We start from the raw sequence: 16,180 nt of genomic DNA, 5'->3' as shown, positions 1-16,180 counted from the left end.
TCTTGGAAATCTTTCTATATCAGTGTCAAAAGATACTTTAACATTTTTTGTTTAAGCTGCATAATATTCTGTTGTATAAGTGTGCCATAATGTATTTAGCTGATTCACTACTGATGGACATTTGGGTTACCTTGTTTTTTTTTTTTTTAAATTGTGCTTTAAGTGAAAGTTTATAGAGCAAAGTAGTTTCTCATTCCAAAATTTATACACAGATTGTTCTGTGACATTTGCAATCCCTGCATTGTGTCTGCACTCTCCCTCTTTCCCTTTCTACCCCAGGTTCCCTGGTTCCATTCATCCAGTTTTTCTGTCCCTTCCTGCCTTCTCACCTTTGTTTTTGGGCAGGTGTTACCCGTTTGGTCTCATATAGTTGCTGGATCTAAGAAACACATTCCTCACGTGTATTATGGTTTGCCTTGGAGGCATGCCTAATCATTGGCTGAAAGGTGAACTTCAGAAGTAGCCTCAGTTCTGAGTTAGAAGAGTGTTCAGGGGCCAGAGTCTTGGGGGTTCCTCCAGTCTCTGTAAGATCAGTAAGTCTGGTCTGTTTTGTGAATTTGATCTTTTGTTTTAAATTTTTCTCTCTGTCCAGGACCCTCTGTTGTAATCCCAGTCAGAGCAGTTGATAGTGGTAGCTGAATACCATCTAGTTTTGTGGTCTTGGGGTTGTGCAGGCTGTAGTTCATGTGGTCCATTAGTCCTTTCGACTAATTGCTCCCTTGAGTCTTTAGTTTTTCTTCACTCTTCCTTTGCTCTGGACTAGAAGAGACCAATAGTTACATAGAGTTAGATGGCCGCTCGCAAGCTTTTAAGACCACAGACACTACTTACCAAAGTAGGATGTAGAACATTGTTGTTACAGTTTTTTGCTTTTACAAATAGTGCTGCTGTGTTAAGCTCATTCCTGCATCATTTTGCATATTCGGCTCACTTCCTAGAAGTGAGAAGATCAGAAGATTGGTAATTTAGATATTGGTAGTTGTCACGGAGTCAGTTCTGATTTGTGGCAGCCCCATGCGTGCAGAGCAGAACTCCTCCATAGGGTTTTCAAGGGCTGACATTTCAGATGCACATCACCAGGTCTGTCTTCCGAGGCCTGAACTATTTTATCAAACCAAAAGAGATCCCTGCAGTTTTGACGGTCTGAGCAGAAGAGCCTGTCACTATCCTTATGATCGGTTGCAGATCAGACTGTTGTGATCCATAGGGTTTTCATTGGCTGATTTTCCAAAGTGGATCGCCAGGCCTTTCTTCCTAGTCTGTCATAGTCTGTGTTCAGCATCATAGCAACACATAAGCGTCCACTGACAGATGGGTAGTAGTTCCACTTTAGGTGCATTGGCAGGGAATTGAAGGTGAGAATTCTGCTACTGAACTACCACTTTATTTAACCTGCTGCCGTCAAGTCAATTCCACCTCATAGCAGCAACCCTATAGGACAGAGTAGAACTCCCCCATAGGGTTTCCAAGGCTGTAAATCTTTATGGAAGCAGACTGCCACGTTTCTTCCATGGAGTGGCGGGTGGGTTCAAACCGCTGACTTGTCAGTTAGCAGCTGAGCACTTAACCACTGCACCACCAGGGCTCCTTCCCTCTTATTTAGACGGGTGGAAAAGTGCTTATGCAATAAACAACACTATAAACTGCCATAAATCAACAAAACTCAACGATTGCAGGTGGCCATGGTAGAGAAAATAGAATTTTTGAGAAAGGAGTACTTTTAAAGGCATTTCTTTGTATGCAGCTGAGGTTTTTGTGTGTCTGTGAAGGAAACGCCACCAGTTTGGTTCAAATTTCACACAACACAAAACAACAGACCAAGTAATGTGGTGTGATCGTTTCACTTTAATTCCTACCACTAAACTTCAATTTAGGTGTAGTTACATATTCCCAAGCCATGGTATTTTCAGTTGCCTCATATGCCTGCAAAAGCTGGACAGTGAATATGGAAGATCCAAGAAGAATTGATGCCTTTGAATTATGGTGTTGGCAAAGAATATTCAATATGCCATGGACTGCCAGAAGAACAAACAAATCTGTCTTGGAAGACGTACAGCTAGAACGCTCCTTAGAAGTGAGAATGGCGAGACTTCGTCTCACGTGCTTTGGACATGTTATCAGGAGGGACCAGTCCCTGGAAAAGGAAGTGATGCTGGGTAAAGTAGAGGGTCAGTGAAAAAGAAGACTCTCAATTTTTTTTTCAATGAGATGGATTGACACAGTGGCTACAACCATGACCTCAAATCTAGCAACGATTGTGAGGATGGCGCAGGACCAGGCTGCATTTCATTCTGTTGTACAGGGTTGCTGTGAGTCACAACCGATTCAACAGTACCTAACAACCTGTTCCCAAACTATTTTTCTTCTGTTTACTATGCTGGCTTTGGCATTAGATGATCCACTATAATCTCTTGGTCTTCCTCCTTTATAGGATGGCAGCCACATGTTGCTATCTATTGATCAGATAGCCCACCAATTCATTGGTGGTCACCATAGGGTTGTGTTTGGAATCTCTCACCAAAGAAGTTGTTAAACCACAGTAAAGAGACCTGTAACTTTCTTGGACAACCAAAGATAGTGTCTGAAAAAAAGATCTGGATCTTGTTTCCTCTTCACATAGTCAATTTTTTCAGCTTTGTGTGGATATGCTAGAGTTGTGGCACAAGTTTTTTCTTTTTTTTTTTATAATTTTTATTGTGCTTTAAGTGAAAGTTTACAAATCAAGTCAGTCTCTTATACAAAAACCCATATACATCTTGCTACACGCTCCCAATTACTCTCCCCCTAATGAGACAGCCCGCTCTCCCCCTCTACTCTCTCTTTTTGTGTCCATTTCACCAGCTTCTAACCCCCTCCACCCTCTAATCTCCCCTCCAGGCAGGAGATGCCAACATAGTCTTAAGTGTCCACCTGATCCAAGAAGCTCACTCCTCCCCAGCATCCCTCTCCAACCCATTGTCCAGTCCAATCCATGTCTGAAGAGTTGGCTTCAGGAATGGTTCCTGTCCTGGGGCAACAGAAGGTCTGGGGGCCATGACCACCGGGGTCCTTCTAGTCTCAGTCAGACCATTAAGTCTGGTCTTATTATCAGAATTTGGGGTCTGCATCCCACTGCTCTCCTGCTCCCTCAGGGGTTCTCTGTTGTGTTCCCTGTCAGGGCAGTCATCGGTTGCAGCCAGGCACCATCTAGTTCTTCTGGTCTCGGGATGATGTATTCTCTGGTTTATGTGACCCTTTCTGTCTCTTGGGGTCGTAATCGCCTTGTGTCCTTGGTGTTCTTCATTCTCCTTTGATCCAGGTGGGTTGAGACCAATTGATGCATCTTAGATGGCTGCTTGCTAGCGTTTAAGACCCCAGACACCACTCTGCAAAGTGGGATGCAGAATGTTTTCTTAATAGATTTTATTATGCCAATTGACTTAGATGTTCCCTGAAACCATGGTCCCCAGACCCCTGCCCCTGCTACGCTGGCCTTCGAAGCATTCAGTTTATTCAGAAAACTTCCTTGCTTTTGGGTGGCACAAGTTTTTGAAGTGGCACTAGCTAGCATCATTCCCACAAGATGCTTCTCAGACTCTTCATCATTTTCCATAGTAGCTGTTGTTGTCAGCTGCTGTCAAGTGTATTGACTCATTTTATATTCTATTAGTTTGTGCTTAATACTTTGACCAGTAATAACGTGAATAATGGTCTGATATGCCAGCATACCAAGAAGGCATAGCCTTATAAAGTACTCCAAGTCCACCTGTCTGATAACTTTGTGAACATATTCAAAACCACCATTCACTCTTCTCTGTGTTTCCTTGCCTGAAGCTGTAACCTGTTGTTATAGATTGAATCGTATCCCCCAAAAATGTGTGTCAACTTGACTAGCCCATAATTCCCAGTATCATGTGATTGTCCACCACTTTGTCATATGATGTGATTTTCCTGTGTGTTATAAATCCTACTTCCATATATTTTTTTTTATAAAGTTAATAGGGCAGGATTAAAGGCAGTTAACATTAATGAGACAGGACTCATTCTCCAAGATTAGGTTGTGCCTTGAGCCAATCTCTTTTTAAATGTAAAAGGGAGCAGAGAGGAGAGGTATCTCCTACCATGTAGAATGAAGAACCAGGAGGGGAGTGCATCCTTTGGGCCTGCGGTCCCCGTGCTGAGAAGTTTCTAGACCAGGTGAAGACTGATGACAAGGACGTTCCCCCAGAGCTGACAGAGAGAAAAAGTCTTCCCTTGGAAATGGCACCCTGAATTTGGACTTCTAGCCTCCTAGACTGTGAGAGGATAAATTCTTCTTTGTTAAAGCTATCCACTTGTGGTATTTGTTGTATCGGCACTAGATAATTAAGACACCTGTTAAAACCTGTTGCCATCTATTCAGTTCTCACAGCAACCCTATGGGACAGCAGAACTGCCCCATAGAGTTTCCAAGGCTGTAAATCTTTACAGAAGCAGATTACTACATCTTTATCCTACGAAGTGGCTGGTGGGTTTGAACCACCAACTTTTTGATTAGCACCTAAGTGCTTAACCACTGTGCCACCAGGGCTCCCTGAAGCTGTAACGGAGTCTTTATAAGCCAGATGGGGTTGGTGATTGTGATTGCAGTAAAACCTGAAACTGTGTACTAGTAGGATCGGGATCAAATGCACCATTCAACTTTTTCTTACAGTTTGATTAAGTTTGTTGCTCTGGACGGGGCCACCCTCACTAAATTTTGGCCTAATGCTCTAAAAAAGGGAAAAGGCCCTTGTTTGTTCAAGATCATTTTTAGACAATGGGAAGGTCCAGGACAGACTCCTCAGTTGACACAGGCTGCAGTCATGTTATTCAGCTAAATCTCAGAGATAGAAAGCATCAGAGAAAACTGCAGCTGTGTTTTTACAACTTCCAGTGGACATGCAAGAATAGCTGCCACTACAGGTAGTCCCCAATTTATGACTTATTCAAGTTCCAATGAACCGCCCTTATGACCATCTGTTTTGTTTTTTGATACATCTTATTGCTAATAATATGTACTACATACAATGTGGTACTGTGTAATTTGCTGATGTTAACATTCTCAGATGTTCACTTTAAGATGTTTCATGTTATGATTTACTGTACAAAACACTGCCACATTGCAGGGTGTGAAAACTAAAAAAAGGTGTTCAACTTACATCAGAACCAACTTAGGACAGAAAGGAATCCTGTCATCCGTTGGGTACTACCTGTATACCATGACATGCCCCGGCAAACATATGTACCAGTTTGTTCTTTGGCTCATTGTCTTCTCCGGCATGCTCTCTAAGTGCTGAGGCAGGACATGGGTCTGACTACCTTTCCTTTATTATTATTATTATTATTATTATTATTATTATCATTACATGTGAGGGAAGATTTAAAGTCTTTAAATGCAAATACATCTTACTGTCCTATATTACTACTTACATAAGTCACTGTCTTCCAAATCCATCTGGCTCCAAATTGAAATTCCTTTGGAGTATTAAGTCCATATCATTGCCAATGATGATGTTGTTAGTTGCCTTCGAGTTGATTCTGACTCATGGCAACCCCATGTAATAGAGTAGAATTGCCCCATGGCATTTGCTTGCTGTAATCTTTACAGGAGCAGATCACCAGGTCTTTTTCCCACAAAGCCACTGGTAGGTTTGAACTGCTAGCCTTTCAGTTAGCAGTCGACCGCTTAATTCCCCATCATTTTTTGAAATCCACTTTATTGAGTTATAACTGATATTAAATAAAACGTACCCATTTGAAGTGTAATATTTTGATGAGTATTGACAAATTTATACCAATGTGTAACCACCACTACAGTCAAGATAGAAAATATTTCCATCATCCTGAAAAGGTCCTTTGTGCTCATTCCCATACAATCCCTCATACTTCCAAGCCCCAAACCATCCATGATTTGCTTTTCTGGCACTCTAGAGTCTTTTCTAGAATTTCATAAAAAATCCATTTAAAGAAAAAAAACAGTTCAGATCCACACTAACATTTTAGAACTTCTCTGATTACTGTCATCATCTCATTTATATTTCCTTTTTGTTCTGTTGTTGTCATTAGGTGTTGCTGAGTCAGTTCTAACGTATAGCAACCTAGGTACAACAAACACTGTCTGATCCTGCGCCATCCTCACGATTGTTGCTGTGTTTTGAGCCCATTATTGCAGCCACCACTAACTATGTCAATCCATCTCACCAAGGGTCTTCCTCTTTTTCATTGACCCTCCGCCTTAGTAAGCATGATGTTCTTCTTGAGGGACTGGTCTCTCCTGATAACATGTTCAAAGTACAGGAGACAAACTCTCACCATCCTCACTTCCAAGGAGCACTGTGGCTGTACTTCTTCCTTGTTCTTCTAGTAGTCCATGTTATATTGTTTTCTTCACCAAACCATAATTCAAAGGTATCAATTTTTCCTTGGTCTTCCTTATTCATTGCCCAGCTTTCCAGTGCATATGAGGCAATTGAAAATAACATGGCAAGCACAAAAACAAGCTCAAAATGGATCAAAGACCTAAATGTAAAATCTAAAACGATAAAGATCGTGGAAGAAAAAATAGGGACAATGTTAGGAGCCCTAATACATGGCATAAACAGTATACAGAACATTATTGAGAATGCAGAAGAAAAACTAGGTAACTGGGAGCTCCTAAAAATCAAACACCTATGCTCATCCAAAGACTTCACCAAAAGAGTAAAAAGACTGCCTACAGACTGGGCAAAAGTTTTTAGCTATGACATTTCTGATCAGTGCTTGATCTCTACAACCTACATGATACTGCAAAAATTCACCATTAAAAAGACCAATAACCCTATTAAAAATGGGCAAAAGATATAAATAGACACTTCACTAACGAAGACATTCAGGTAGCTAGCAGATACATGAGGAAATGCTCACGATCATTAGCCATTAGAGAAATGCAAATAAAAACTACAGTGAGATTTCATCTTACTCCAACAAGGCGGGCATTAATCCAAAACACACAAAACAATAAATGTTGGAGAGGCTGTGGAGAGATTGGAACACATACACTGCTGGTGGGAATGTAAAATGGTACAACCACTTTGGAAATCGATTTGGTGCTTCCTTAAAAAGCTAGAAATAGAACTACCATATGACCCAGCAATCCCAATCCTCGGAATACATCTTAGAGACATAAGAGTCTTTACATGAACAGATACATGCACACCCATTTTTACTGCAGCACTGTTTGCAATAGCAAAAAGGTGGAAGCAACCGAGGTGCCCATCAATGGATGAATGGATAAATAAATTATGGTGTATTCACACAATGGAATACTACGCATCAATAAAGAACAGTGAGGAATCTGTGAAACATCTCATAACATGGAGGAACCTAGAAGGCATTATGCTGAGTGAAATTAGTTGCAAAAGGACAAATACCATATAAGACCGCTAATGTATGAACTCGAGAAACAGTTTAAACTGAGAAAAAAAACAGTCTTTTGTGGTTATGAGAGGGGGGAGGGAGGGAGCGTGGGAGAGGAGTATTTACTAATTAAATAGTAGATAAAAACTACTTAGGTGAAGGGAAAGACAACACACAGTACGGGGAGGTCAGCACAATTGGACTAAACCAAAAGCAAAGAAGCTTCCTGAATAAACTGAATGCTTCGAAGGCCAGCGTAGCAGGGACAGGATTTTGGGGATCATGGTTTCAGGGAACATCTAAGTCAACTGGCATAATAAAAGCTATTAAGAAAACATTCTGCATCCCACTTTGAGGAGTAGTGTCGGGGGGGAGGGCAGTAAACGCTAGCAAGCGGCCATCTAAGATGCATCAATTGGTCTCAACCCACCTGGATCAAAGGAGAATGAAGAACACCAAGGACACAAGGCGATTACGACCCCAAGAGACAGAAAGGGCCACATAAACCAGAGAATACATCATCCCGAGACCAGAAGAACTAGATGGTGCCTGGCTGCAACCGATGACTGCCCTGACAGGGAACACAACAGAGAACCCCTGAGGGAGCAGGAGAGCAGTGGGATGCAGACCCCAAATTCTGATAATAAGACCAGACTTAATGGTCTGACTGAGACTAGAAGGACCCCGGTGGTCATGGCCCCCAGACCTTCTGTTGCCCCAGGACAGGAACCATTCCTGAAGCCAACTCTTCAGACATGGATTGGACTGGACAATGGGTTGGAGAGGGATGCTGGGGAGGAGTGAGCTTCTTGGATCAGGTGGACACTTAAGACTATGTTGGCATCTCCTGCCTGGAGGGGAGATTAGAGGGTGGAGGGGGTTAGAAGCTGGTGAAATGGACACAAAAAGAGAGAGTAGAGGGGGAGAGCGGGCTGTCTCATTAGGGGGAGAGTAATTGGGAGCGTGTAGCAAGATGTATATGGGTTTTTGTATAAGAGACTGACTTGATTTGTAAACTTTCACTTAAAGCACAATAAAAAAAAAAAACTATAAATAAAAAGCATACATATCATAGCTTGGGTCAGGTGCATCTTAGTTCTCAAAGTGACATCTTTGCTTTTGAACACTTTAAAGAAGTCTTTTGCATCAGATTTGCCCATTGCAGTACATTGTTTCTTGACTGCTGCTTCCATGGGTGTTGACTGTGGATCCGAGTAAAATGAACTCCTTGACAACTTCAGTATTTTCTCTGTTTATCATGTTGCTTGTTGGTTCAGTTGTGAGGATTTTTGTTTTCTTTATGTTAAGGTGCAATCCATACTGAAGACTGTAGTCTTTGATCTTCATCAGTAAGTGCGTCAAGCCCTCTTCACTTTTAGCAAGGCTGTGTCATCTGCATAATGCAGGTTGTTAATGAGTCTTCCTCTAATCCTGATGGCAAGTTCTTCATATAGTTGACCTTCTCAGATTATTTCCTCAGCATACAGATTGAATAAATATGGTGAAAGGATATAACCCTGATGTACACCTTTCCTGACTTTAAACCCTTGTTCTGTTTGAACGACTGCCTCGTGATCTATGTACAGGTTCCTCATGAGCACAATTGAGTGTCCTGGAATTCCCTTTTTCTGCAATATTATCCATAATTTGTTATGATCCACAGTTGAATGCCTTTGCATTGTCAATAAAACACAGGCAAGCATCTTTCTGGTATTCTCCGCTTTCAGCCAAGATCCATCTGACATCAGCAATAATAATTCCTTGTTCCACATCCTCTTCTGAATCAAGCTTGAATTTCTGGCAGTTCCCTGTTGAGGTACTGCTACCACCATTTTTAAATTATCTTCAGCAAAATTTTACCTGCATTTGATATTAATGATACTATTTGATAATTTCCATATTCTGTTGGATCACCTTTCTTTGGAATGGGCACAAGTATGGATCTCTTCCAGTTAGTTGGCCAGGTAGCTGTCTTCCATATTTCTTGGCCTAGACAAGTGAGCACTTCTAGCACTGCATGCATTTGTTGAAACATCTCAATTGGCATTCTGTCAATTCCTGAAGCCTTGTTTTTCACCAGTGCTTTTTTTGTCTGTTCTACTTGTCCAAAATTCTAATTGCTTAACCACATCTGAGAGCTTATAGATTTTTTTTTTTGACATTTTTACTATTAATGTTCCCTTTCTGTGGAGAAGGAAAAAACAAACACATACTTGCTTTTTTTGTTCTCTTTCAGGACTAGCGTCTGGGCCTGATACTAAGGTATCACCTCCAAGGCAACATGTTTATGAAGTAGAATCACCCCGGTGGGAGCTCATGGAAAGCCTTACAAGCTATGGGCTTGAGTGTTTCCAAGATGACTGGGAACACAGAGGGCAATTTGACAGACAACAGGGAAATGCAGATGGACATTTTACTCAAATGATAATCAGTCATGAAGAAATCCCTTCTTTTGGCCACCATACATCTCTGACATTTTATCAGAAAATTCAGGCTGGAGAAAAACCCTATGGATATGATGAATATAGAGAAGAATGGCAAGAGGAATTCTTTATTAATCATCAAGGAATTCATACTAATGAGAAACCCTATAAGTGTAAGGAATGTGGGAAGGCCTTTAAATATGGCTCACGACTAATTCAACATGAGAATATTCATTCTGGCAAGAAACCCTATGAATGTAAGGAATGTGGAAAGGCCTTCAATTCTGGTTCCAATTTCATACAGCATCAGAGAGTTCATACTGGTGAGAAACCTTACGAATGTAAGGATTGTGCAAAGGCCTTTAGTCGAAGCTCACAACTGATTGAACATCAGCGGATTCATACGGGTGAGAAACCCTATCAATGTAAGGAATGTGGCAAGGCCTTCAATCGGATCTCACATCTTAAAGTACATTATAGAATTCATACTGGTGAAAAACCCTATGCATGCAAGGAATGTGGGAAGACCTTTAGTCATCGGTCTCAGTTGATTCAACATCAGACTATTCACACTGGCAAGAAACTCTATGAATGTAAGGAATGTGGGAAAGCCTTTAACCAGGGCTCAACTCTTATTCGACATCAGAGAATTCATACTGGTGAGAAACCCTATGAATGTAAGGTATGTGAGAAGTCCTTTAGGGTGAGCTCACAACTTAAGCAACATCAGAGGATTCACACTGGGGAGAAACCCTACCAATGTAAGGTATGTGGTAGGGCCTTCAAACGGGTTTCACATCTCACTGTTCATTATAGAATTCATACAGGTGAGAAACCATATGAATGTAAGGCATGTGGGAAGGCCTTTAGTCACTGCTCACAACTGATTCACCACCAGGTAATTCATACTGAGGAAAAGCCCTATGAATATAAGAAATGTGGAAGGACCTTAAGTCATGATTCAACTACTGTTCAACATCAGAGAATGTGTAATGGAGAAACACATGTGAATATAATAAATGTAGAAAAGCCTTCCATTAGCACTTATCCCTTACTAATCATCAGAGAACTTATGTTAGCAAGGAACCATATGAATGGAAGTAACGGGAAAAGCTCATTAGCTTAGGCCCATCATAACATACTCCTGCATCTTGGAGAAAGATGTGAAGAATGTAATGCAAGTAAGAATGCCTTCATTCACAGGTTATCCTTTATCCTGAGTCATGAAACACATATTAAAAAAATATGGATATAAATTGTCTGAGCATGACTGCCAAGAAGGCTGGAAAAATTTTTGTCTACAAGAAATTTGAGAATCACCTTTTCTAACCACTGTAATAATTTTAATAGCCCAAAGTGTTAGTTTTCTTGGAAATTAAAAAAACAAAGCAAAACAGCCAAATTACTCTTGGGAGAAAAGGAAATTAAAAAAAAAAAACCCACTGCCATTGAGTCGACTACCAGGGACCCTAATGGACACAGTAGAACTACCCCGTGCGGTTTCCAAGGAGCAGCTGGTGGATTCAAACTGCTGACCTTTTGGTTAGCAACCAAGCTTTTAACCACTGCGCCACCAGGGTTCCAAACAAGGAAATAAATCATGCCATTGCCATGCGTGGTTATGAAAAGAATGACAGTGTTTCACGTGCCAAGAGGTGTGGGGTGCAGCCAAAGCAATACTCAGAAGAATTTTTATAGCCTTTAAGTACATGCATTTACATGAAAACCTGAAAGATACTCAAGCATACTAAACATACTATTCAAGAAGCCAGAAGATAGAGTACCAAGCACACCCACACAATGAAAGAACAAATTAATAGAAAATGAAAACGTTGAAAGTAGTCATCTTACAATAACTTCTGTTTTTTATTTCTTCTTGATCCAGGAGTAATCTGAATTTAGGAAAGTGTTTATTTCCAAGTTGTTATCTTTTTCTAATGTCACAGACAAATGTTGTTTGCCTACCCAAGAGCCATACCAAACTTCCCCTGATTGACAGCATCGTGTCTTGCCTTAGAATCTGAAGATGCCTAGTGCTTATTTTCCAGCCTCTTGTGCAGCTCAGGGTGGCCGTACATCTCAGTGTTGGTCAGTGGGATCTACTGGGGACTTCTGGGAGACATTTTGCTGTTTAGAAGAGACAGGTGTATTGGGAAGGCTCCCTTTGCTCTCACTTTCTGCTTTTAAACATTTTCCTGTGAAAACATGATGCTTGGAGCTGCTGCAAACATTTTAGAATCAAGAGGGGAAAACAGGACCTCAGAGAATCTGATCCAGAGTTCTGACAACACTACGCTATTAGGCCAATTCTGGAACTGCCTCTTCTTTAATACCTTGTGATGTATGAAAAATAAACCTTACTGCTGAAGTTACTTTTAGTTGGGTATTTGTAAAATTGCAGCCAAAAGGATCCTAAATGAACTTCAAAATTTATTATGATTGGTAAATGTGGTCTAAAAATACCTACTTTTTTGAATTTGGCATTTTCTTTGTGGCTAAGTACTTTTTTTTAAGTACAGGATTGATGTTTGTGGATATTCCATGAACACTGAAAAAGAATATGTTCTACTTTTTTAGGATACAAACTTCTAAATTATTAAATTAAGCCTGTGGTTATAATGATATTCTTCATGTTCCTGTATAATTTTGTATACTGAATCGTAATTTTTTAAAGTTGAATTTTTTTAACCAAGATCTTGAATTTCCAGAGATTTCTGCTTTCTAATTTATGTTTTCTGACCTTTAAAGACATACGACTTAACTATTCTTTATGAATCATACCTTTTATCATTATATCTCTCTTTGTCTAGTGCGGGGGTCAACAAACCAAATCTGTCCTGCTGCCTGTTTTGTAAATAGCTTTATTGGAACATAGCATGCTCATTTTTTTTTACATATCGTCTGTGACTGCTTTTGCACTACATACATGAAGAGCTGAGTAGTTGCAACGGACACTGTATAGCCCGCAAAGCCTAAAATATTTATTGTCTGACCCATCACAGAAGAAGTTTGCCAACCTCTGGCCTAGGTTAATCCTTTTGGTATTTATTTCCACACTGTGTAATATTAATATGAATGACTTACAGCCTTGTTTGCCTGGTTTGGTTTTGCCCATCCATTTATTTTCAACCTTGGTCACATTTAGTTGTTTCTTAAAACTCAGAATATGAATCTGTCTTTTAATAGGGCAATTCATACTTCATTTAGTGTAACAGTTCAATTTTATTCCTTCTCTTTTACATTGGGTGTACTATTTGTTACCTTGGTCTTCCCCTTTCCTCATGTTGGCTGATCATTCCCTGTTTCTCTTGCTAAATTGGAACCTCCCTGTGCTTAGGGTAGTGGTTATCTCTCCATTCTTAATAATCATAATGTGAGCAGAATGAGATAACTGTTGTACTTCCTCACCCACCATAAATCTTATTGCCATTCTCTTCTAAGCAGAAATCCTTGCGTGTTCTTTCCCTCCATTTTTTTTTAACATTTCCTCCATTTCACTAACCTAATGAAAACTTAGTCTAAAAGTATTAGCTTTGTTCCCATTTCAAGGTGCCTTGATGCTTACATTATTTACTGCCAGCCCCACTCATGATTTCCATTTAAACTTAAATATACTCTGAGAGAGTTCTGCATGTGTATTACATTCATTGCTGGCCACCGTATCTTTTCATTGTTTTTCCTGTCTTGAGGTGACAGTTTTTTATTTCAAATGCCATTTAGGTATTTTCTTGGGTGTTTATATTTATCTCAATAAGGGTAGACAGAAACCCTGGTGGCATAGTGCTTAAGAGTTATGGTTCTTAACCACACAGTTGGCAGTTCGAATCCACCAGGCGCTCCTTGGAAACTATGCGGCAATTCTGCTCTGTCCTATAGGGTTGCTCTGAGTCAGAATCAACAGTAACAGGTTTGGTCTTTTTTTTCTTTTGGTTTAAGGGTATATAGCTGTATACTCTGAATCCTTGTATTGCCAAAATTTCTTTCACCTTCACAAATAAATTGTATCTTAGGTTGTTAGAAGATTCTTGTAGTTTCTTCTCTGTAATCTATTGGTGCCACTTCAATGAATTCTGGCTTCTGATATTCTTGAAGAGCCCAATGCTATTCTGATTCTCTTAGCTTACCTAAGTGGATTAGTTTTCTATTTCTGTTGTAACAAGTTACTACAAACAGTGGCTTAAACAACACCAGTTTGTTACCTGGAGGTCTAAAGTCTGAAGTAGGTCTCACTGGGTTAAAATCAAAGAGTCAGCAGGGCTGTGTTCCTTTTGGAGACTAGAAGAGAACCTGTTAAGCTTTGTGAGGCTGCCTACGTTCCTTGGCTCGTGGCCCCCTTCCGTCTTCAAAGCTGGCAATGGCTAGTCGAATCTTTCTCGTATCACATCACTCTGACACTGACTCTTCTGCCTTCCTCTTCTACCTTTAAGGACCCTTGTGATTATATTGGACTCACCTGGATAATCCAGGATAATCTATTTTAAGGCCATCTTAATTATCCCTTGCCATGTAACCTAATATCTTCATAGGTTCCTAGGATTATGACATGGACATCTTTGGAGGGCCATTATTCTGCCTTCCATAGTAAGCAACTGTTTCAGTCCAGGTACGTGCAAAAATTTCTTTTTTTATCCTTGGAATTCAGGAATTTAAGCAGGATATGCTTAGAAAAGCTTAGGTCTTTTCAGCCCAAGAAACTTTTTTCTATATACTGTTTAATTAGTATTTCTCTGTGGTTTAAAAATTTTAAAATTTTGATTAAGCAATATGTATATCCTCATGATTCAAAAACTTGAAGATGTAAGAAAGGTATGTGGTAAAACGTCCTCCTACCTTTGCCCCTTTCTGCTCATTATGTGAACAGATCTCTATCTCCTGGGGCTTTGGTTCTCCAAGTGTGAGATTCAGCTTTTCTATGCCTAACCCATGTCTTCTTTCTAGTATCAGTTGTTGTTGTTAGGTGCTGTTGGTACTATGCACAACAGAACAAAACACTGCCCGGTCTTGCATGATTCCCACAATCATTATGGTTGAGCCTATTGTTGCAGCCACTGTGTCAATCCATCTTGTTGAGGATCTTCCTCTTTTTCGCTGACCCTCTACTTTACCAAGCATGATGTCCTTCTCCAGAGATTGATCCCTCCTGATAACATGTCCAAAGTATGCGAGACACAGTCTCGCCATCCTTTCTTCTAAGGAGCATTCTGGTTGTACTTCTTCCAATATCAGTAATCATAATTAATAGCGAATCTCTAGGCTTTGCTTATATTACGTTATTTCATTTGATTCTCAGAACAACCCTGGAAGTCAGGATTTATTTCCGTAAGAGAAAAAATAAAACTGAGATGGAGAAAAGTTAAGTGATCTGCTGAAAAACACACAGCTAGCATTGAGCAGCTGAGTTGATATTTTCACTCAGATGTGTGTGACTCTTAAATCTCCTTCCATCAGAACACAGTGCTTGCAGGAAAATGCTCCCCATCTGCTCCGCCGTCTTCCCATCAACAGAAGGAAATGAATGACGACTAATTGTGCGGGTTAGGACAGACCCAAGACAGGCTACACCATAATAAGAAATTGCTTTCCATCTTTTAAAATCTTAAGCTGATTTTAATTTTTTTTTTTCCCCATAATACGCCTGGGTTTCTTTAAACTTTCCTCCAGCTAAATTTCTGTGTTCTTTACTTCAGAACTTCAGGATATGTTCAGGGAAACATGAAGTTATTTTCCTATTTATAAACAGGAAAAGTAAACCCAAAAGAGGCTATTCTCACACACACATTCCACAGGCAACCAGAAACCCAAATTCCGATGATCACATTCATGCATACACAGACATGCGTCATCTTAAACTACAGTTTCTAAACAACCCCCAGTCACACTCTTACACAGGCACAATCAGCAAAAATGGTTATACCAACCTTCACACGTAACCACAGTTACACGTTCTGCAACATGCCATCTCCCAGTCATGTCACATACAAAGCCATAGTCGGGAGGCCTCCTCACATGGTCACATTATCAGTGTCAGAAACCTATTAACCAGGCACATGCTAAAGGTACACCCAGTTACTCTATTACTCTCATGTATCCACTCACTGTGCCTCCCAACACCCCCTACCACCACTCACTTCTCACAGGCAAACCACTTCACACAGACTCATGCTCTGTCACACACAGGCTACCCCACACCTCATATTCAGAGCAGCAGCATGCAGGGCAGGTATGAAAAACTCAAGTACCACAGGCGCAGAAACTCACAAAATAAAGTCCTGCTGGAAGCCCAAGGTTGAGAGGCCTCCTGGATGTCCTGATTCCAGGTGTGACTACATAATGTACCAGACTACACTTCCCAGAAACCACTG

General features: G+C 40.4%; 2 protein-coding genes across 5 annotated transcripts in view; one reads left to right on the top strand and one right to left on the bottom strand.

Moving 5' to 3' along the window:
* Positions 1–12,289, top strand: part of ZNF582 (zinc finger protein 582) — a 28,775-nt gene extending 16,486 nt beyond the window's left edge. The window contains exon 6 of the mRNA XM_049902360.1: positions 9,632–12,289. Coding sequence (XP_049758317.1) covers positions 9,632–10,944 — 1,313 coding nt within the window. The 3' untranslated portion in view covers positions 10,945–12,289. The remainder of the gene's footprint in view (positions 1–9,631) is intronic.
* LOC126084993 (zinc finger protein 583) overlaps positions 1–16,180 on the bottom strand; it is a 105,452-nt gene that overhangs the window by 72,086 nt on the left and 17,186 nt on the right. The gene's annotated exons all lie outside the window — the stretch shown is intronic.

Source organism: Elephas maximus, chromosome 11 (assembly GCF_024166365.1).
Source record: "Elephas maximus indicus isolate mEleMax1 chromosome 11, mEleMax1 primary haplotype, whole genome shotgun sequence".
In the NCBI taxonomy this organism is placed as follows: domain Eukaryota; kingdom Metazoa; phylum Chordata; class Mammalia; order Proboscidea; family Elephantidae; genus Elephas; species Elephas maximus.
The sequence above is the reverse complement of the archived record's forward strand: the minus strand, read 5'-3'. Positions and strand labels throughout refer to the sequence as shown.